The sequence below is a fragment of the Macrobrachium rosenbergii genome, chromosome 4, assembly GCF_040412425.1.
Source record: "Macrobrachium rosenbergii isolate ZJJX-2024 chromosome 4, ASM4041242v1, whole genome shotgun sequence".
NCBI lineage: Eukaryota > Metazoa > Arthropoda > Malacostraca > Decapoda > Palaemonidae > Macrobrachium > Macrobrachium rosenbergii.
The window spans coordinates 41,642,014-41,665,047 of record NC_089744.1 but is presented as its reverse complement, the minus strand read 5'-3'; the positions used below and the strand labels follow the sequence as shown (position 1 = coordinate 41,665,047).

The following is a 23,034-nucleotide window of genomic DNA, read 5'->3' as shown; positions in this document are numbered from 1 at the left end:
CAGGAACAGTCAACGAGAGAAACTTGTCTCCCGGAAGAGAGTCAGTCCCTTAGAAGTCCTGCAAGATTCCCAAAGGGAATCTCTTCCCTGCTTCTTCTGGTGTTTGAACCGATAGGATCGAGACACCCGGCTGGGAACCCGACCAAGCACTGGTAAGCACTCGGGGAGCACTTGTGGTGCTGCCAGGAAGAGCTGAGACACCTGGGTGCCTTGGCCCTTTCTCTCGCACTGCTCTCGCACTGCTCCCGAACTGGGCCAGGGAGAGTGCTCTCCAGACCAGATCGGGATACTTGATATTCCACAGAATCTTGAGCACTCAGAGTGGCTTGCGAACGAGCACCCAAAGCAGCCCCCGTCTTAGAGGTGGAATCTCTAGGACTGGGAATGGGATCTCAAACCGAGGTCTGTGCGCCTGCGGCTCCCGAAACATGAAACCCAGGGGTATGCAAAGCGGTTTCATAACCTGAAGGTTGGGAAGAACCAAAGAGAGACCCACAGCCTCCTTGGATGGAGGCAGTCCCTAGAAGTCCAAGGGCAACAAGGGGAAAGAAGCAGCCTTCCTCTCCTTCAGCAGACGGAGGTCTGTCCGGTTCCTGGGCCCCCTCGACCTTGGGAGAGGAAGGGAAGAGGGAGCAGAAGACGAAATCGAAGATATGTTGAAGAAGACGGCGGCTACTTCCACAGGATGGCTTCCTTCACCATCACTCCGACATCTTCTACAGGATGGTGGACACGAAACATTGTAACCTACAGGGCTGCTAGACAGGAACACAATGGAAGCGGCCCAGGACACGGCCACCAGGAGAAGCACCAGGCATGATCAGGACAGCCAATGCAGGAGCTACGGAAGCAGTTTGGAAGACAGGAGCTACCACAATGGCCAGGAATGTCACTTCCACAGGGTGACTTCCTTCACCTTCACTCTGATATCTTCTACAGGATGGCGGACATCGTAACCCCCAGGGCAGCAACACAATGGAAGTGACCCAGGACACGACCACCAGGAGAAGCAGCAGGCACAATCAGGACGGCCAATGCAGGAGCTACAGAAGCAGTTCAGAAGGCAGGAGCTACAGCAACGGCCAGGAACGTCACATGAAATTCACCAGCAGGAACAGTAACGATCAAGACAGCTGTGGCAGGAGACCAGGAAGACTCCCAAGGAAGCCACTTCTTCAGTTACATATGACAGATACTTCTGCCGTATCAAGTGAGAGGGAGGTATACAGAAAACCACTTTCCCAACATCCCTCTTTTCTGATAACCAGTCATCAAAACGTACAAAGGCTTTCCTCAATGAGGAAGACAGAACCATACGAGGTAATCTGGCTGTTCCTGCAGGCTGCCGCATCAAAAAGGCTGATCCCGGAGAAGAAGGGACGGCTGGAGAGAAGAACGAAGGGTAGCAGACCAGGAGAGAAGAACGAAGGGTAGCAGACCAGGAAATATCTGAGCAGAGCCGAATATTTCGGCGTAGGCTGTTCCTCTTCCACTGGTTCCTCGTCGGAGGAAACGGGTGACACCGGAGGGTTCGTGGGTCCTTGAGCTACGGGAGCTGGTTTCTGAAGAAGGTTCAAAACTCTATCTAGTCGGAGCTGAATCGATGCCAACAATGGCTCTTCCACAACAGAGGGAAACTCACCTGAAATATCAGGTACTGGAAGCTCTACCTGCAGGACAGCACACTTACTGAAAGTTGGACAAACATCAAAGGAAGCGCTACAGACACTGGACTCTTGGACACTGGGCGCCCACTCGCTGCCAGAATGATGGGTGCTCGGCTTCAGGGTACTCATACAATGGGCACTAGACGTTCATACACTGAATCTTCCAATTGGGAACGTTCGGACACTGGACGCCCACGAACTGGAAGTGTGAACACTAAGCGCTAATGCAATGGGCGCTCAGACACAGTGCGCTCATACAATGGGTGCTTGGACATGGCACACTCAAATAGTGAGCGCTCAGACACAGAATGATCCTCTACTGGGCGCTCATACACTACACTTTCAGACTCTGGGTGCTCGGACACTTTATGTTGATGAATGGGACTGGCATACAATCTTTTGGAGTCAGGGCACAAGTTGGACACTGAATGGGTGTGATAATCTTTAACAGGCGACTCCCAAAAACTAAACAAAGGGAGTGGGCTACGTTTTCTCTCTGAAGCTTGTTTACAAGATGGGGGTGAATTGACTTCCAACGAAGTGCCTGGCATTTTCAATTGCCTAGAAACCTCCACAAAATGTCCACTGCGCTTACCGGGCCCAAGAGTACCGAATCTCTAAACAATAAGGTATGAACATCCAAATGGATGCCTTTCCAACGGCAGTCCTCCACAGCCTGGGACTGGCAAACAACAGGCTCGGATGGGGCAACAACTGCTTGTGGGCAAACCCCACCAACCTCCCTTGGGCTGCCAGTTTGCTTCCTCCCAGGTGAGCATGGGGAGTTTAGCAGGGACCTTGGTCTAGGACCCTCGGTGGGACGAACAGCCAGCCCCTCCACTGACACTGCACCAACACTATTAAATTTGTCCATCAGGACTTTCACAGAATTCCATATCTGGGAAACAGTATTAACTAACAAATTAAATTTCTGATCCACATGTGCTTTTAAGCTGGTAATGGCACTGGGTTCAGAAGAATGAAAGCCAGGTACCAGAGTAACACGAAAACCCCTCTAAAAAACTTAAAACCCCTCTAAAAACACTTAGAACTGCCCATTTTGATAGTTTAAACACAAGAAAAACCCTGTAAAAATGCTTATACCTGAGTATTTTAATAGTTTTATCACAAAAAGTGCATTTGTTCATGAAAATTATATGAAAATACAGTAATTAGTGAATATTTCTCAGTGAAAAATACCGCGAATGGGCAAATTTTCCACGAATAATGGCTAGATATGTTCCGCAGAGAAACCCACGAATGCGTGAGTCCGGGAATCATGAGAATGCGAATATGAGGGGTTTACTGTACATTCCTCACAATTAAAGTCATGCGAGCAAATTTGCTCCCTACAAGAACTACAGACAGCATGAGTGTCGTACTTTGCTGAAGCGAGTCTGGTCTTGCAGCCTTTGCTGCAATACCTAATGATAGACAAACTAGAATTAGACATAATTAGTCAAAAAGTCCAAATCGGGAAAGTCAGTCAGTAAGGATAACTGAATATTAGCTAAGCTAAATAACAGTAGAGCGACGAAAAGCAGAGTACTTCACCAAATGAAGATGTCTGACCATCCAGTGAAAAACGAATCAAGAGCTGCCAATGACCAGCGTTAAGTCACTGGCAGACACGAATTGAGCTCTTTAGCTATGTTGTACTGTACCTATTCTTCCCCGAAAGTGGGTGGGGCAGTCTACCTACACCCCAAAACAAAAGAGTGCTCCCGCGATTTTTAAATTTTGAGCTGCTGCATAAAGTAGAAACTATAGCTATGTAATTATTTGGTAAGTTACTTATATAAAAATTAAGTTTTCATAATAAAACTAATATTGTAATGCTTACCTGAACACCTGAATTAGCCCTTAATCCCACTAGCCTGAACAACTCTCAACTACCCATCCCACTATAGTGGGAATTTTAACAGCCAGCGTCACCAACGCTGCAGGTAAAATCTTGTCACTTGAGCTACCATAACAAACGGTTGGCAACGCTGACACAGGTGTGCGCCGACAGCCCCATTTTCGCCAATTGCTTTATTCAAGGTCAAAATTGATGTGGGGAAGGAGGGTGGGAATCATTCAGGCGTTCAGGTAAGTATTACAATATTAGTTTTATTAAGAAAACTTCATATTGCAATACACTCCCTGAACACCTGAATTAGCCCGATTAACAACATTTAGAGGAGGAGGGATCAATTTTATTGCACGCCCCTTTGACAACCGCAGAGATGGTAGCTCACCAATCTGCTCTGCATAAGATATCCATTTAGCCAAACACTCACCATATCAATCAATGGTTTCAGTGAAGAGACATGTTGGAGAGTACTTTGATCTTGAGTCAGGTCAGTGCTCTCGGCTAGGATACCTATCAAGTTAAATACTCACCTTATCAATCATTGCTTTTGGTGATGAGACATGAAGGAGAGTACTTTGATCGCCCATCAGGTCCTTACTGCCTCAGTCCGTCGACCTCCCATGTGGTTCTTCAGAACTTCTCATGTATGGAGGAGTATACCTCCCATGTGGCTATTCATAGCCTCTCATGTATGGAGGTAAATAAAGCAGTGTGCCGAGCCACTGATCCTCCGGATAAGGTCCGACGATCGACGAGTGAAGAAGTATCTCGGTGCCAACGAAATAGCCTAGCCTACTAGAGTACCCCCTTGGACTCTCGTAGGGAAACTATCAAAGACTAAGATACTTAAAACGTACTAAACCTAAGTTCATGTGATTATATTATCACTGTTGCCAAAGAATTCTAAAGACTAAAAGGAATTCCTCTATCTGGTTAACCTAAGAATCTTTTCACTATGCGAATACTGCACCAGCTAAATAAACACCCCTAGATAACAGACTTCGCTGCTAACGTGGCCTAAGAGAATAACCTTCCGCACTAAGCGAATACCACCTCAGCTAAATTAACGCACCTTACATAATAGACTTCGCTGCTACACGTGCAAAATAGTGCGACATCTCATGATCTCAGAGTCATTGGTGTTGCTACTGTTGTTACTACTACAACTATAAACTGAAGTTTGATGTTTGACGCGCGTACTCACATTCAAACGGTTTGTGGACAATGAAGCCCCGCCCATAACGTCAGGCTCGAACAGACTTTCTTCAAACCGTTCGACAATGTGTTCGACAACCAAATACCCCATTCACACGTTCGAACATCACTTCAAACACAGGTCTGTCGAACCACGTTCGACGAACCGTTTGACCATGTAAACCCCCCCTTAAGAGAATAACCCTCCGAACCTCCCCGTTAATACCCCCTCAGCTAAATGAATGCACCCTACATAATAGACTTCGCCGCTAAACGCTGTGAGGCGAATCGAACATCTCTAAGTAAAATGAGTAAACACTGAAACGGACTTCCAAGTAGCTGCTTCCAGAATAGACGGCAGTAAATAATTCCTGGGAAAAGGAAGATGAATTGGACATACTTCGAATACTGTGCGGTCGGGAAAATACAGAGCTGAAGACGACAAAGAACAACCCTGAGAAGCCCTCCGAAAGTAACTAATCACATTCTCTGAAAGCGGACGGGAAGGATTCACGGAGAGACAAGTGTGTGCGGAAGCGGAAGGAGTTTCGCAACCCTTGATAAATAGACTTTAATGCTCCCACCGAACATAAAGGTTATCTCCGCTGGATCACCAGTAATGAACACTTGCAGAAAAGAACTTTAAACGAATGAGGCAGAGTTTTAACCTCCAACTCTGTCTTCGCCGCAAATTCTGGAAGACAGACAAATATGTACCATTCTCACACAGGAACCCAACCTAGAAACTGCCGAAACTCGCCCAACCCTTTAGCTGAAGCTAAAGCCGTAAGAAAAGGCAACTTCTCAGTGTCTTAACGTTATAGTTTCAATAGGTTCAAAGGCAGGGGAAAGCAAGATAAATATTGAAATACTTCCAATAAGTCCCACGAAGGGGGCCCGAGTCGGCAAAAACAGGACGTTCAATCTTACAAGAACTTAATCAACGATTATCTTACTACTTGAAACTTCAGGAATGTGGAAACTAAATATACCACTAATTGTTGAGCGGTAGTCAGCAATGGCCGAATACGAAAGACTCTTGATTTTCCGGAGGAATAAAGGAAAATCTGCTATTTTGGCTATGGAAGGTCTAGAGACGGAATGACCTTCCTTACGACACTAACTTCTATACCATTTCTAGCTGAACCTGGTAAGGCTTACGGGTTGACTTAATCTAAAAGAAAACTATTTAGGCACAGTTTTAGGGAGTCCGGACTGTTTAGTTTAGCGGCTCTCTCTACAGTTGCCCTGCAACTGGGGCCAGCACGCGAGGGTTTGGATAATAATAGAAAGAATGTGGTCGTCTGAGAAGAAGTTTCGCATTGGTAGGGACAATGGAACTTCCGTAGGGAACTCTAGGAGTTCCGGAAACCAAACTAGGAGTTCCGGAAACCAAGCGTGTTATGGCGAGCAGGGAGCTATTAGTCAAGGTCGTCTTGACACTCTCCCGCAATTTCCCTATTATCTGATTAATGAGACCGGATGGAGGAAAGCGTACACTGCATGTGATTCCAACTTGTAACGTCACCTTGGTGACTATTGAAATTGGGACACCCTTAGAGAGAAATAATCCGGAAGACGATGGTTTAATCATGTCACGAATAAGTCAACAGTTGCTGGTCACTTCCGGAGAACCTGACATATTACTTCCACAGCCAAAGTCCACTCTCCCCCCAGATACCTGAACGAGAGCGACCTAGCAAATCTGCCCGTACTTTGGGACTCCCGATATAAATAGGGGAAGAAGAGACACTTTCGTTCTTCGCACCCTCTCAGGACTATGTGCTATAGTATAGTACAGTACTGAGTTCTGTTGAGCCTGTTCCCCTCCGAGTTCTTCAGATACAACGCGGCAATTACACTGTCGCTAAACATAGCCACTACTCTGTAGCGCACTAAGACTGAGAACAACTGAGGGCTTCCTTTACAGCACTGATTTTCCCAAAGATTTATTGACTACTCTCCTTCCGAGGCCTGGATTCTTCCAAGGTTGTTCCCAACCTTGATCTGAGGCATCTGTGTACAGATGAACGTCAGAAAGAGGGGAGTCGATAGACCTTTCCCCTGTCAGATGCATTTCTGACTACCACAAACGATCCAACAGGCAAGAATCGCTCCCGACTATAACAGCGTTCTTGTTGTGGAAGTCCCAGTGATTCCTGAGGCATACCTGAAGAGAGAGCGCATTCGGTCTCATGTGAGGCTTCTCCGAGCTGGTACTGGCCATTCCCTGCTGGACAGGAACCCTTCTATCTGTGAAGGACCGATTGGACACTCTCTAGGGTTGTGAAAACCCTCAGAGGAAGAGAGAGAATCCGCTTACCTGAATATGTTAAGAATTCCATAGAATTCCCTCGCTCTTACTAGCTCCTCTGGAGAGGAGGCCAGTTAAACGATCGTCTAGATACTTCAACACTCTGTATCGTGTAGAAACTACAACACTCTGTATCCTCGACGATGCATAATTGCCGACACCAGAGACATGAGTTAGAAGAAACCATGTTCGTCATACTGGCTACGTCATCATCCTTGAACAAGAATTAGCTAAGGCTAATGGTGTTCTAAGCAGTCCCTCTTATGAATGTCCGGATACTGAGGTGGAAGATGACCAAGATAGAAATTTCGATTTTCCTGCTCCAAACATCGTAGGCGAAGCCAAAGCTTTCGCCTAGTGGGCCAGACCCCCAAGATAAATTTATTAGGTTGCCAACAGCCACGGATCTGAAGGGACATAGCCGTCACTCTTTAGAACCCGCATTACAATAACCTGACCGCATCCAGAAAGAATGCGCAAGAGCCTCAGCTGATTGCGCAACACATACCTCCAAGCACCTGCTTCCCTAAGAGAAGTCCCTACGAGCCGAAACGACACCGGAGACTTAAACAGGAATGCCTCAACAGATTCGTTGAGGGGCAACCTGACACCTGCCAAAGGATTACCTTGAACTGCGTAAATCATCCTACTCGGAGAGAGAAGAGAAGAGTGCTATCTATTAGAAGCAACTACCGACGCTAAGCGAACATCCGCCTCCTGCAAAGCCTGGCTAACCTGATCGAACCAAACAAGCCAACACGAAAAAGAGGCAGGAGCTGGTTTAGTGTCATAAAAACCTCAAAATCGGGAAGTCCGGGGCTCTTGCTTGAGGGTACGAAGAAGTAACATACTCAAGCCTGTGTCCGTAATCGTACTGCTGGCAAGAGGACATTCTAAGTCCGCCAGAATCTCCTGCACCTACGGATAAGAATCCTGTTCCGCAATGTCCAAACGGTCTAAGACCGACAAAAGAGGAGGCACTGGACGAAGCCCCGGACAACGATGAAGAGTCCGCAATCGGACCAACCTAACCAGAATGCTGCGCAACCACACCTAATCGGGTACCCGGAGCTGAATCCGCATTGTTGGACCCACCGGGAAGAGAAGGCTGAACCGATAAAAACCCGGAGCCAATTCCCCATTATTACCAAGGGGAAGACGGGTGAGAGTAGCCAAACCAACATTGTTAAATCTTGGGGGAGGATGCGCAAACAAAACCGCTGCAGGGGGACCGAAGAAGATGAAGGAGAGAGAATGAAAGAGGTAGAAGCTAGCCTGAGTTACCGCTGCGGAAAATGCAGGTGATGAAAGACGCAGACCGCTCGAAGAAGGTACCGCACGCTCTGCCAAAACCGCGGAGCGCAAACCCGAACTGGAATCGACGGGAAAACCCTGTGAAATACCTGATACTATTGGGACAGCCGCATGAAGCGGAAGCAAGTGGTTGCGCATACCCGAAGGGATGGAACAAGAGACCCCTGCGGCCAAAATCTGCCGAAACAGGGTTTTCGCCTGTCCGGAAGCTCCTCCTACCGGAGAAGACTGTACTAAGGAAGGAAAAGGCGGGAGGCATCGGAATAGCAGACGCATAAAAAAAAAGTTACCTGAGAGGAGGAAAACCAAAATCGAAGGAAGAGGGAAAACGGAAGATGAGGAAGCCACAGGAAAGACCGGAGCAGAAGAAGAAAGGGTCGAAGAGGAGACTGAAAAGGGAGTAACAGAGAATGTGGGAGCAGGAGATGAGGCGACAGATAACGAAGAAGAAAACTCAGAACAAAAAGGAACGAAGGTACACCGAATCACGCCCCCCCTCAATAATCCTGAAAACATATCCGACATGAATTCTGGACACTAGTGTGTCACATACTCTCTAATGTTAGAGAAAACATTAGAGAAAAAATATAACCTCTCGCCATAGGTCTATACCCGTCGAAAAACCCCGCCATCTGTCTTATAACTCGCCACAGCCAATTGCAGGTCCCGCAAATTCCTTTAGAAGCCGAAAGGACACACCATAATCCGCCTTACTAGATGGAGGAGTAGAAAATACAGGGAAGGGGGAAACTACAGTAGGAGATTTAGGAAACAGTAGGAAGTGAGTTGGAAGTGAAAGCAGAAGGATTCTGCCCCACCGTAACTGAAACATTAACTTGAGACTGAGCCAGATCGAAAGAAGAGATGGAGAAACTCTTGTCAGAGCACAAAAACCACTTGAACCCGAAACTGGAACCCGTTCAGGAGAACGACACTGCACCGTTAAAACCTCCTCACTACCAAACCCAAACCTATCCTCTTTGATCGCACCTAGATCTTGATCCTAACCTTATCAACATTAAATTTATCAATATTACAAGGGGTTGGGGAATCCTTCACTGCCTGCTCTGCGCCAAGGGGGTCGGCAGACCCTACCCACTCGGAGGCTTGTGGTTCTGCCATTACCCTCAGCACCCGTTAGGGCTGGTTTTGGAACAGGCAGGGGAGCTGAAAAGGAAGAAGAATTAGACATCCTAATATTACTATTATCCCTATCTGAGAAATATTGAAGAAGACTAGCTATTGAATTTTCCTTACTAATTGCAATCCTATCCTCTATCTGTTTGACTACCATTGAACTCGCTAAATCCATCAACTGATCTGTAGCAGAAGTCTGAGACACTTGAGGCAACGAGAATCTGACCGACGTCTGCCGCCATTACTAGCCAAAGACTCGCGATGAAGAATGTAATCAATCCTCTCTTGTCCCTTCCATTGGGAACATTCATCGTAATGAGTCTGGACATCACAATTAACCTTCCTACATACCTGACGGAATGTCTATCGTGTCTCAAGGTACTCATCCGTCATTGCAGGAAGAAGAAGCGATGAGCGCCAGAGTCCACTGTCATAGGCAGTCGAGGCCGACGTCGAAGCCGATAGCACGGTAGTAGAAGGTGAAAAGTCCATGACGCACAATCAAGACTGGGAACCAGCGAGTCCAAATCCAAAAGACATTCCACGTCAAAGATATCCAGAAAATCCAGGAGAAAAACCCTTAAATCCAATCAGGGTCTTCACCACAAGTCCAAAATACAAAGAGAAGTTGGGCAATAGGATTAAAACCTCGCACTGCAGAAGGAAACAACCTTCCAGCAGCGCGAACAAAAAGCAATTGATGAAAATGGGGCGTGTCGGCGCACACCTGTGTCAGCGTTGCCAGCCGTTTGTTATGGTAGCTCAAGTGACAAGATTTTACCTGCAGCGTTGGTAACGCTGGCTGTTAAAATTCCCACTATAGTGGGATGGGTAGTTGAGAGTTGTTTGGGCTAGTGGGATTAAGGGCTAATTCAGGTGTTCAGGGAGTGTATTGCAATGTAACAATATAAAGTGATTATGAGGCAACTCTCAAATGATTTACTAATTTTACTATTAAGTAGTTTAATTAGACTACTGAGCTTGTTTATTTGGCTTTCACTGGGGTGGCCCAAGGAAGGTTTAGATTTTATTTACTACAGCTATATTAATATTCTATAATTGGGTTCATTAAAAATAATGACAATTTTAACTAAATTGCTTTCACTATAAGTTTCAAAACTTTACACTCATTGTTGATTATATTTTGGATAATTATGCTAAAAATTTTAAGTGTATGTGTACAACTTTGTACATACTGCAATAGCAGATCCAGAAAAATTTCATGAGGGGGGGGGCAACATTTTTCATACATATATATATATTTCTGAGTCCAGTCCCGTGTCAGCCGGTGAAATTCCATTACAGCACGAATTTCTAGGTATAACAATGCTAGATATACCAGAGAAAAAGAGCTTTCAGGAAAGCTGGGGTTACTTACCCCCAGTCGAAATCTTTAGAAGACGTCGGTATAATGAAGGGTGAGTGAAATACCACTACCACGGAAATATACTTGAAAGATCTCTCCTTATCAAAACCCCGTAAAGAGCGGTGAGCCGTTACAGCTCCCACACTCAACACCCGCCAGGACGGCGACACCAGCGCCACCTACTTCATTCCATTTTCTAGCACGTGATACGTTCGCTTCTTTTGTGTGCTCGTCCCTGTTTTGGATTTATTTTTTTTCTTCATCTACGATGGCTTGAGCACCTTTTCCATCTCTAAGTTAAGTACCATCTTCTTGTGGGGCTTTTGATCTATTTTGGCTGTTTTGGTCTCGTATTTTCATAAATATTGAGATCTTATTATGATGCCCACAGCGTCCCCTATCAGCCATGGCGGCGCGGGCGACTCCTTCTGTTCTTTCGGTTGGGAGTTTTCTCCCAGTCGCTATATATATATTTAGATTTTTGCCCTTGAATTCCTTCCTGGTGGTTCCGTGCGGTGGCTCTCCTCCACTTTATTTTTTGTTTTGCATAGGGTTGCCCCCATCCTGTACCCCCAGGTTGGGTTCCTTTTTTTAGTCTCATAGGCTATTATGTTATTCTTGAAGATGGTGCTCTTAAATTGAGTTAATGTTTTTAGTTTTATTTGTTTTTGGTTGTGTAGTTTGCCTCTGATGAGCCCTATAAATATTTTGAATTACTCTCGTGGTAGGCTACACTTCCTGTTGAACGTAATTTTATTTTCTATGATGGTTTTGTGGAGTGTGGCTCCATCCCTTGCCCTGGGTGCGGAGATCAGGTTGAGGGAGTTTTGTTGCTGTTCCTCAGGGTCCGTTTTTGTGGGTCAGAGTGAGCCCCTTAGTCCTCTTCCCCCAATTTCGGAGGAATCGAGTTCTTTGGATGTGTTCCTCTAGGCTAGTCGCCTTCTTATCCCCTGCTCGTTCCTGCTGGCTCTCGGCACAAAATTTTTCTCTCCCTGTTGGTTACTCCTCTCCTTTTGCACCCCTCTCCCTCCTAACCTATGCTAGGTTTGGATTTATTAGGCTACGCCTTGGAGATGTTGGGCTTTGGGCTGTGTAGCTCCCTGGAGTAGGCTTCCCTTCCAAGTTCCTTGGGAAGGAAGGTTGCAGTTGAGCGGGTATCATGTTCTCCTTGTCTCCTCTCCCTTCTGGTAGCCTACTCCTCTCCACTACCCCCTCAGCCTTGCGACTCGTGCGGGGTGACGCTAGATGGCGTTTTCTCCGAGTCAGGGACTTCTCCTATTGGTTGAGAGATTCGCTCCCTCCCATACGTCCCCAGCTTCGCTGTGGTGGGGTGGGTGGTTTGTTTGCTCGAGCGTGTTCGGATCCTGTCTCGCCTCTCGTCTCCCCATCGGCCTGCGAGTTTGGGTTTAGGTGTGGCCCGCCGTATATTATGAACATTGTTCCTTTACCCATTTGCTTCTCCGGCGGGAGATAGGTGTGAGATGGTTCCATGTAATGCTAGTATTCAGACCGGAGGAGTTTACCATCATTATTAATTTTGTTTATTGTTATTATTATTATAATTTATTGTTATTATTATTATTATTTTGTTTTACCATTTACGTGATTCGGTCCCACACCTGGGGCTCCGCGTTATTTTTCTGGCAGCCCTTATGGTTGGTTCCTGGTTTCTCGTTCCTTCATTCCCGAGTCCTCCGGGGTATGAATCTTAAACTTCCACTCGTTGCATTTAAAGCTTATTGGCCCAATTTTTATTTGGTAGTTCTTCTACACCGGAGTATTCCGGTTGTAGTTGAGTTTCCCGCCTTGCCGGCTTTATTTTGCTTAGAGTGTGAGGTTCATGTACTGTTACCTTTACAGACTGTTCGTTGTGAGGAGCCGGGTGTACCGCCTCCCTTCAACAACCCTACGGGCACGTAGTGTGCCGGACCCACGCGGGTTGTGCGGTCCGGCTAGACGACCTGGTTGTTTGGCACCCCGATGGCTGTGAGGTTTGCTTCGCTCTCTCCTCAACCATCCAAGACGAGTCGGTAAGTGAAAGTCTTCTTTCCTCCGGTCCATGCTCCTCATACGTTACGTTGATTATATCTTCCGTCGGTCTTTGCATTCCTGACTAACCACAGGTTTCCTTGCAGGCGGATGAAAATTCCAAGAAGTCTGCCTTGGAATCCCTCCGGGCCTGGGTGGCTGGGTTCGGCAGAAATGTTCCGTCGGGAAGCCCTACGTCCTCGACGCCAGGTTGAGGGATCTGCTTTACCCCGGCGCACGGGTGGCCGCCAGCAGTTCGGAGAAGAACTTGCCACCCCTATTATCCAGCAGATCCTCGATGCGACCCAGCCACCTCAAGTGGACATTTTGTACGCCGAGGTCTCGGAGGATGTTGCCGCACTAAATCTCGACTTGGAACCTATGAATACGGAGCAGGACCAGGTGGTAAGTGGAGAGGTAAGTGAGGAGGTTTGGGCGGGCCCCTCTTTGTTTAACTCCCTGATTCATCTATGTCATCTTTTTCAGGTTTTGTGAAGTCTTCTTCTTTGGGTGATAGAGCTCTGTCTGCTATCCCCAAGTTGAAGACTTCATGGAAGGCGAAGGGCTATAAGTCCTCGACTTCTAAGAAGGCATTGCCCTTCCCCCCGTCGAAGGCTAAGGTCCCAGGACCAGTAGCCTCCGGGAGTAAGTCTAGCTCCTCCGGCAAGGGCGCGAGTAAGAGGGCTGCAAAACCAAGCCCTCCTCCCCAGCCTCTTTTTGACGCACAAGCCCTGGCCACTGAACTGTACAAACAGTTCACGGAGGATCTAGACTCGAGATTTGAGAAGATCTCAGAAAAGTTTGCCACTTATGACAGTGTACTGGAAGGTTTGGCTCGCCAACCTAAAGCTGAACCGCAGTACTCTATCCCCGACACTGCGGACCTCCCCGCTTTGATGTCGGAAACCCTTGGCGTTTCGCACTCGGGCCATCCAACATGATGGCAAACTCACCTTAGGCGGTCTGGGCACGAGACGGTTGGAGGAGTTGGAGTTCTTCCCCCGATCTCTTGCCCCCTTATCCTGGCTTCGTGAGGCTTACCGGAAGAAGCCTGGATTGGTCAGACAAGGTTCCTAGGAAACTGTCATCATCCCTAGAGACCAAGCCCAGTCGGCTCTCCCACGCACTCTGACGGAGTGGCAGGCAGTGAACACAAAATTGACCCCTTTCAAGGGCAATTTCACGATGTTCACCCTGGGAGAAGATCTTCCCACTCCTTGTATGGATAAAATTGCTCTGGCCACGACCCGAGCATGCCTTTGATGGGAACCCCTTTCCTCAATTGAGGGAAACAGACCCTACTTCCCTGGTATTCCCAGGAAGTAACGAGTTCTGGGTGGACGCCCCGTCCACTTTCACTGTAGGCAAGCTGGACCCTCTTTGCGCTTCCACGCAGTTTAGCGAGCAACTCCTAAGCTGCCGGAATCATTGTTAAAGGCGGAGTTTGAGACCCGGACTAAGTTAGCCCGGTCCTTGAGCTCCGGCTGTCTTACTGAGGCTACTGCCGTCTCCGGCTCGGACGAGCCCTTTTTCCAGGTCCTGGCTAAGTCTTTCCTGGCGACCTTCCAGTTAGACTTGCATGAGTTTGTTATGGCTAGGCTGGAATGTAGAAAATTTATTTTTGCTGACGCTACAATCCGCCACGAGCCTAACAAGCTCATTAAAAGTTCAATCTGGGGACCTAACCTCTTCCCTGAAGGAGAGGTTACATCCGTCATGTCCGAGGCTACACGGGCCAATCAGAGTCTTCGCGCTCCGTGGGGAATTCCCACTTATAAGCGCAAGACCCCAGAATCGGCCGGCCCCAGACGAGAGGAGGAAAAAAGGTTCAGGAGGCATAAGAGGCCTCATCAGGCGATGGTTCAAGCCGTCCCCGGTCTCGGCAGTGGCCCAGCCATCTACCTCTAAGTCCCAACCCCAGCAGTATGTTTTGGTTCAACCAGCGGCGCCTCCTATGTATCCTCACCAGCATACAACCCTACATATGAAGGCCGTGGATTTTTTCACGGCCTCAACAGGGTGGCAAGGGGAGGAAGGGGCAAGGCCCCCTACAGAGGAAAATCCAACACCACCCCAAGGGGGAGAGGACGTGGTAGAGGGAACAAACCCGCTCCCTCCCACTGAGAAAACGCAGGTAGGCGGTCGCCTGTATTGGTTCAGGGACCAGTGGACCTTCAGCCCTTGGGCACACAGCATTGTGTCCAAGGGACTGGGGTGGAGCTGGATCAAGAATCCTCCTCCAAACAGATTTTACCAGCCACCCACATCAATCCTACAGGATTATGTAAAAGGATTGCTCAACAAACGAGCAATAAAGAAAGCAAGGCACCTAAAATTTCAAGGCAGGCTATTCACTGTTCCCAAAAAAGGCTCCGATCAGCTAAGAGTGATCCTGGATCTGTCGCGTCTAAATCTCTACATAAAATGCGACAAGTTTCGCATGCTTACGGTAGCTCAGGTCCGGACTCTACTTCCGCGTGGAGCCGTCACCACCTCTATCGGTCTTTCAGACGCTTATTATCACGTCCCAGTTGCGCGGAACTTCTCTCAGTTCCTCGGTTTCAGACTCGGGAACCAAGCCTACTCCTTCAGGGTCATGCCCTTCGGTCTGAACATTGCACCCAGGATATTCACCAAGCTGGCGGATACGGTAGTACAGCAGCTCCGGTCCCAAGGAATCTCCCTAGCAGCGTACCTGGACGACTGGATAATCTGGGCTCCAACTGTGCCGGAGTGTCAGAAAGCCACGTCCATAGTCACCAATTTCCTAGAGTCATTGGGTTTTCAGCTGAACAGGGAGAAGTCCCGCCTGACTCCGGAGTCTCGGTTTCAATGGCTGGGTCTTCAGTGGGACCTGTCCTCCCACACGTTGTCTCTCCCTCCTTCCAAGAGGAAAGAGATAGAGTCTCTCACCAAGAGGTTTCTCAAAAATCAGTCAGCATCCCGCCGGTCCCAGGAAAGGGTCCTCGGGTCTCTCCAGTTTGCTTCAGTAACAGACCTGCTCTTGAAAGCCAAGTTAAAGGACATAAACAGGGTGTGGCGGAGCCGAGCAAACACCAAGCTCAGGGACAGGGTCTCCTCTATCCCTCGGATCTTAAAGACAAGGCTTCGGCCTTGGACCACAGTCAAGGGCCTGTCCAAAACAGTCCCACTTCAGTTTCCCCCTCCGGCACTAGTTATCCACACAGACGCTTCTCTAAGCGGCTGGGGGGGATATTCACCAAAACAAAAAGTACAGGGAACGTGGTCCACAATGTTTCAGCAGTTCCATATAAACACCCTGGAAGCCATGGCGGTCTTTCTGACGCTGAAGAAAATCCGCCCCCCAATCGGATTCATATCAGGTTGGTGCTAGACAGCGCAGTGGTGGTTCATTGCATCAACAGGGCGGCTCCAAATCAGGTCGAGTAAACCAAGTAATGGTAGCTATCTTCTCCTGGCGAACAAGCACGGTTGGCACCTGTCAGCCACCCACCTGGCAGGCGTCCGGAACGTGGTGGCGGATTCTCTGTCCAGGACTACTCCGTTGGAGACGGAGTGGTCCCTGGACGCGGAATCTTTTCAGTGGATTTGCCGCCGGGTCCCGGGACTCCAAGTGGATCTGTTCGCAACAGAGAGCAACTTCAAGCTCCCCTGTTACGTAGCCCCCAACCTGGACCCTCAGGCGTTCGCCACAGACGCAATGACAGTAGATTGGAACAGTTGGGAGAGAATTTATCTGTTCCCTCCAATAAATTTGCTGCTGAAAGTTTTACACAAACTAAGGACATTCAAAGGTCAACCAGCTCTGGTAGCCCCTATTGGCCGAAGAGCAATTGGTTCCCTCTCCTTCAGGAACTGGGCTTATGGAGTCTTCGGATTCCCAAGCCCATTCTGACCCAGACAGTACAAACCAAGACTGTGTCAGCTTCCTCAAGGATTCAAGATGCCCTAGCTTTATGGACTTTATAAAGTTCGCAGCTCAAAAGGAGCAAACATTGACCCTGTCAACACTCTGTTTTTAGAATCAGATAAAAGAGATTCTACTATTAGGCAATATGACTCAGCAATCAAAAAGTTAGCCTCCTTCCTGAAAAGCATCTGAAGCCAAAATTATGACGACTAATTTAGGAGTTTCCTTCTTTAGGTCACTGTTTGAGAAAGGCCTGGCTCCGGCCACTATTACCACAGTCAAGTCAGCATTGAAGAAAGTATTTCTTTACGGCTTTAAAATTGACCTTACAGATTCTTATTTTTCATCCATCCCCAGAGCATGTGCTCGTCTGAGACCAGTATCACGTCCACATTCGGTTACTTGGTTTCTCAATGACGTCCTTAAATTAGCGTCAGAGTTGGATAACTTAAATTGCTCTTATCAAGATCTGTTAAGGAAAACCTTATTTTTACTTAGTTTGGCTTCAGGTGCTAGAATTTCAGAGCTGTCAGCTCTCACTAGAGGTGATAATTTTGTTAACTTCCTCCCATCCGGAGAAGTCCTCCTCTCCCCTGACCCTAGTTTTTAGCTAAAAACGAAGACCCACAGGACAGGTGGTCTCCCTGGAAGGTGGTGCCCTTCCTCAAGATCAATCTTTATGTCCAGTCCATACACTTAAATCTTATCTCTCAAGAACTCCACAGAGTAAGTCGGGTCCTCTTTTTTATCAGGGAGAAAGGTGGTACTCTTTCCCTTAATGGTATAAGACAACAGATTCTGTATTTCATTAAACAAGCCAACCCAGACTCAGTTCCTAAAGTTCATGATATTAGAGCAGTGGCTACTTCTACTAATTATTTTCATAATATGGACTTTTCAGAGTTATCAAAATATACGGGTTGAAATCACCTCTAGTGTTTAAACGCCACTATTTAAAATCACTCGAAGCCCTGAAATATTCTACTGTAGCAGTGGGAAGTGTCATCTCCCACATTAAATAATTATATCCTTTCCTTTTCCCCGCCCGCCTACCTCATTTGCTTCTCTGCTTGTTTTCCTGGTAGTTTATGCCTCACTGCCTAGCTCTTCATATTGATATGTTTGTGTTTTATGATGGAAAACTGTAACCTGATTAGCCATAATTGTTTCGTTTGGGGTACTGGACAGTTTTTGTTGGCTCCACGCACTCGGATAATTGTGTGTTATTTTCATTAGTCTTGCCTCTTACATGTTTAAGCCTAAGTTTACATATATAGTTTTAAAGTTGTATTTCTTGTTCTGTGCACATTTCATGTTTCACTACTTTTAAGTAATTTTAAGATTTTTGAGGTTTTCTACCCATCAGTCAGGAGACCTCCAGTGTTTGGTAGTGTTAAGTTTATTGGTGTGCCTTAAAGTTAAGTTGCCTTACTTTTAAGTATTCTTGCTTCATGGAAGAGATTCTTTAATTAAAATTATTTTCGTTACAATTTTGCCTTTTCTTCAGGTTACCCCCCCTTGTTTTCCAGTAGTAGCAGTCTTGGCATGATTCTCTATCACTATTTCACCGGCTGACACGGGACTGGACTCAGAAAAGGGATTTTGACAGAGGAAAAATCTATTTCTGAGGAAGGTCCCGTGTCACCCGGTGACCCTCCCTGTCTAGTCTAGTACTCCCTCCCCTTTTTGCACATGCCAAGTCTGGGGTTAGTGCTAGCATGGAATGAAGTAGGTGGCGCTGGTGTCGCCGTCCTGGCGGGTGTTGAGTGTGGGGCTGTAACGGCTCACCGCTCTTTACGGGGTTTTGATAAGGAGAGATCTTTCGAGTATATTTCCGTGGTAGTGGTATTTCACTCACCCTTCATTATACCGACGTCTTCTAAAAGACGGTCGACTGGGGTAGTAACCCCAGCTTTCCTGAAAGCTCTTTTTCTCTGGTATATCTAGCATTGTTATACCTAGAAATTGTGCTGTAATGGAATTTCACCGGGTGACACGGGACCTTCTCAGAAATAGATTTTTCCTCTGTCAAAATCCCTTTATATATATATATATATATATATATATATATATATATATATATATATATATATACAGGCAGTCCCCTGGTTTACAGACGGTTCCGACTTCTGACGTTCGAGGTTACGACGCTTTTCAAATATATTCATCAGAAATTATTTCCGGCTTCGACGTATGTTCGGGGTTGCGACGCGTCGTCGCCGATCCACGGAAGAAATATGGCCCAAAACGGCAGAATAATCATAATTTGAAGGTTTTTTTATGTAAAACTCAATAATAATGCAGTTTACATCGTTTTCAATGCACCCAGAGCATTAAAAGTAAGGTTTTCTTATGATTTTTGACGATTTTCGACGATTTTCCGCCTTCATGACGATTTTCGTTGACAAAAGAACGGAACTCACGTCAAAACTTTTACCGCCTGTATATATATATATATATATATATATATATATATGTATATATATATATATATATATATATATATATATATATATATATATATATATATATATATATATATATATATATATATATATATATATATATATTATATTATATATATATATATATATATATATATATATATATATATATATATATATATATATATATATATATATATATATATATATATATATATATATATATATATATATATATATATATATACATATACATATTATGTATATATAATATTTGGATAATTATGCTAAAAATATTAAGTGTATGTGTACAATTTTGTACATACTGCACTAGCAGATCCATAAAAATTTCATGGGAGGGCAACATTTTTCATATTATATATATATATATATATATATATATATATATATATATATATATATATATATATATATATATATATATATATATATATAAAACATATTATGTATACCTATATATGTATATATTATATATATATACATTATAAAAATATTTGTATATTTTTATATTTCTCATTTATTATTATCTAAATCTTCAATATTATTATCTTGTCATTATTTTTCAAGGAGGGGGGGGCAGTGCCCTGGCTGAACTGTATATCTGGAATACATAGCCTAGAACAGACATGTCAAGAGTAATCTGTCAGGTCCCCAATTTGTGTGGGATAATTGATCAAGTTTAATGCATTATTGCATTTCCCTTTTCTGCAGGCTATGTGGGCCTTCCAGTTTAGGTGTCTATCAGAGATTAAGCCACAGAAATTATGGGTATGTGATATCAAAATCAGAATATTATCTATAAGTGGTGCAACCCGAGCTGTGAAAGAGGCTAATGTAGTGGTGAGAGGGAGGCTCCCTTTATTAATAAGAGACTTTCATATGACAAACAGTTCCAAGAATTCTTACTTCTAGTTGAAAGCACCTGGCCAAACTCACTTTATTGACAACTAACTCCTGTAGTTGTAATAATATAGGGCTGGGAGGATATCATTAGTATTTATACACTTGATGCCATGACACCTTGACTCTCGCACTACATGATCACCATTGAATCAGTTAACTTACACTACTGTATGTTACTTACTGTTCTTTGTTATTTGCACAACAGTAAGAAATAATAGTAGTTAGCCATGCTTTCATATCCTCTTGATCCTGAGCTTCGACTACCCATTCATTCCCACTATCAGCCTGTAAAGAAACTTCATTACTAGCAAAAGATCCCAATAAAATTTCATCACTTTTAGTAACACCTTTAGAACTAAAATGGTATTTTTTTGATCCTATCATAAAAAGCATTTCACAGCAATTTAGTCCTAGGCTAACTACAATAATAATATAACAACAATGAGTTTGAACAATTAATAGCAGACATTTTTTAACACAAAACCATTACCTTAAAATGAGCCCATTTCATTAACTGCAGGGTCACAAAATTGCCTCAGCACTTCAATCCCTCTTAAAATAAAAAAAGAACAGGAAAACCACCATTGGGAATGCTTGGGCAGAGCCTCAGGTCCCAAGCACTCATTAGCATTAACGTTTGTGTCATCTGATCCATGAGCTGCAAAAAAAAAAAAAAACCCTGTTTGGAAGGAAGGAACTCTCATATGTAATGGGTTTATACAAAAGTTACTGTAATTCTGTTTTTGAAAAATTTAATTTGTTTCACAAACCCATACTTATAATGAACTGAACTCACAAATAAGATGGGAAGAAGATGCTAAAATCCAAGCTCATCTTCCAAATAAAAACGGAGTTCTACTTGATGGAAAATCTCTTGATATTTACAAAACTCATGGAGGTTGGTATTTTCAAGGCTGAGTTACAATGTCAGCCTCTTACATCCAACCCGTCCATAAATAGTGCAGGCTGAGGGCCTCATACTGCCTACAGTACCTTCAGGAGTGTTACAACAGTAGAGGACAGCACTTGTCCAATAATAAAACATGCTTGCCATAGAATGTAATAATGAAAAAGGGGAATATAAATATGGCATTGAGGATGAAGAATCAATGAAATCTGAAACCTTACCTGGAGGAGAGAGCATCCGTTCCACTGCTACTGCAAGAACCAACTGTTTGGAACTTCAACACTCACACCACAAACATGGAAATTGACTGAGTAACCGAGCCTCACCATAAGTATGTGTACCCTCCTGTTGACTGTACAACAGTGACGATTCAATAAGCTTAAGGTCAACATCATACTGCATTTACAAGTGGAGAGAAATCAAATAACTTCTTCTGGACAATGAGAATAACTTAAGTGGTTTGTCATCCATAGAAATTTGACATCCCAATTATCCTTACAATGACTTGTATGACAAAAAAGTTATAACACTTTTCCTTAGAAAGGAAAAAGTGATGGATGGAAACAGGGCATTGCAGCTTCTTCTAATTTACATACCAGTTTGTTTCTGCAACAAACTTTGCTGTAAGGGGCAGATCCATCAACTCCCAATCCTTGCTAAGCATAAGGTTCCTCAAGAGCATGTGAAGCTCACTCACTCACCTCCACATCTCTTAAGTGATATGATCACCTCAGTGCTACTGAAGAACCCAAATTCGGTCCACTCAGTTCCAGCTGGGGAATGTGAAGGTCAACAAATTGTGTGAATGAGACCAACAGTACCTCTGCCTGTGGAGTCTTGGAGTGTCTTTCCCTACTTGGGTAGCCTACTGGAAAGAGCTGTCAGCAGCCTTAGAAGGTTAGCAAACCTCTCATGCTATGGCCAAAAGGAGCTACTTTAGTCAATAACAGGTTCTTGGACCTCAAGATCTTGTTTATTGTTGCCTGACAATGCTGGATCAGGAAAAGCAGTGTAAAATGTTGGGAGCTTGTAATCAAGATGGTCATGAACAATGAAACAAGGGGTGAACCACCACTACCACAGGAATCTGCAGTCATCTGAAATGAGCAACCATTCTGAAGACTGAACTTCTTTCTTCTAAATAAGGTATCTATGACCATAACCTTTCTTCCTGAAGCGAACCTCGGGACTACGGCTATCTTGCTGGCCTTTGCTCAGGGAAAACTTACAACTGAAGAACCCAGACACTAAGGCCATAGTGCCCCTTTGGATATAAAGTATGTCATAGTAACTTAGTGCCCATTTGGATATAAAGTGTGTCATAGTGATTGAAACCTACGTCCCATGAATGACATATTGCCTCTTAGAAGAAAACACACGTTCTAATCCTTCAAACACTGTCTTTAGCATCAACGAAATAAATTACAGCTCCCTCATATGCAGTATCAGAGCCTAGCAAGCAGGCTCCCTATCTTTGCATTTAGACACTGATGTAAAGCGGAACCTTTGGCGAAGGAGAATCACTGTACTGTACTCCCTGTCCTGAAGGTCTGCTGATTTTACCATTGATGGAAAATCTTTTAATGTCAACCATATAAGTGAGAGAGTATTTCTTTAAATGGAAAGATCTAGTTTTCTAGCTTCTTTTGCTTGGACAGAAGCATCCACTGCATAACCACTCACATGAAGTTGTCCTTGTCGTATGTTTCAAAGGCCAAAACTCCAAGATGACTTAGGGATTATCCTTGCAACCCATGTTTCCTCGTTTTTTAGAAGCAATACCAGACCAAGATATGTCCTCTTATATCTTAATAAGGATCTGAAGACACCAGCTTGGCTTCTTTAACACTGACATCATGATGTCAACACCCTACATAGTTTCAAGTCATGAATAAAAGAGACCATCTCCAAAGGCTGTACATCAAGCTCAACTATAGCTCTTTAATTATCAGGTTATATTTTTGCAATGCTTTGCAATGCTAAGATGTCACC

The 23,034-nt window shown here is 45.0% G+C and overlaps 1 protein-coding gene across 1 annotated transcript in view; it reads right to left on the bottom strand.

Moving 5' to 3' along the window:
* The window catches only part of Lnk (SH2B adapter-like protein Lnk), a 157,224-nt gene that overhangs the window by 87,887 nt on the left and 46,303 nt on the right, over nt 1-23,034 (bottom strand). Inside the window, exon 3 of the mRNA XM_067094982.1 lies at nt 20,317-20,420. Within this exon, the coding sequence (XP_066951083.1) occupies nt 20,317-20,420 (104 nt within the window). The remainder of the gene's footprint in view (nt 1-20,316; nt 20,421-23,034) is intronic.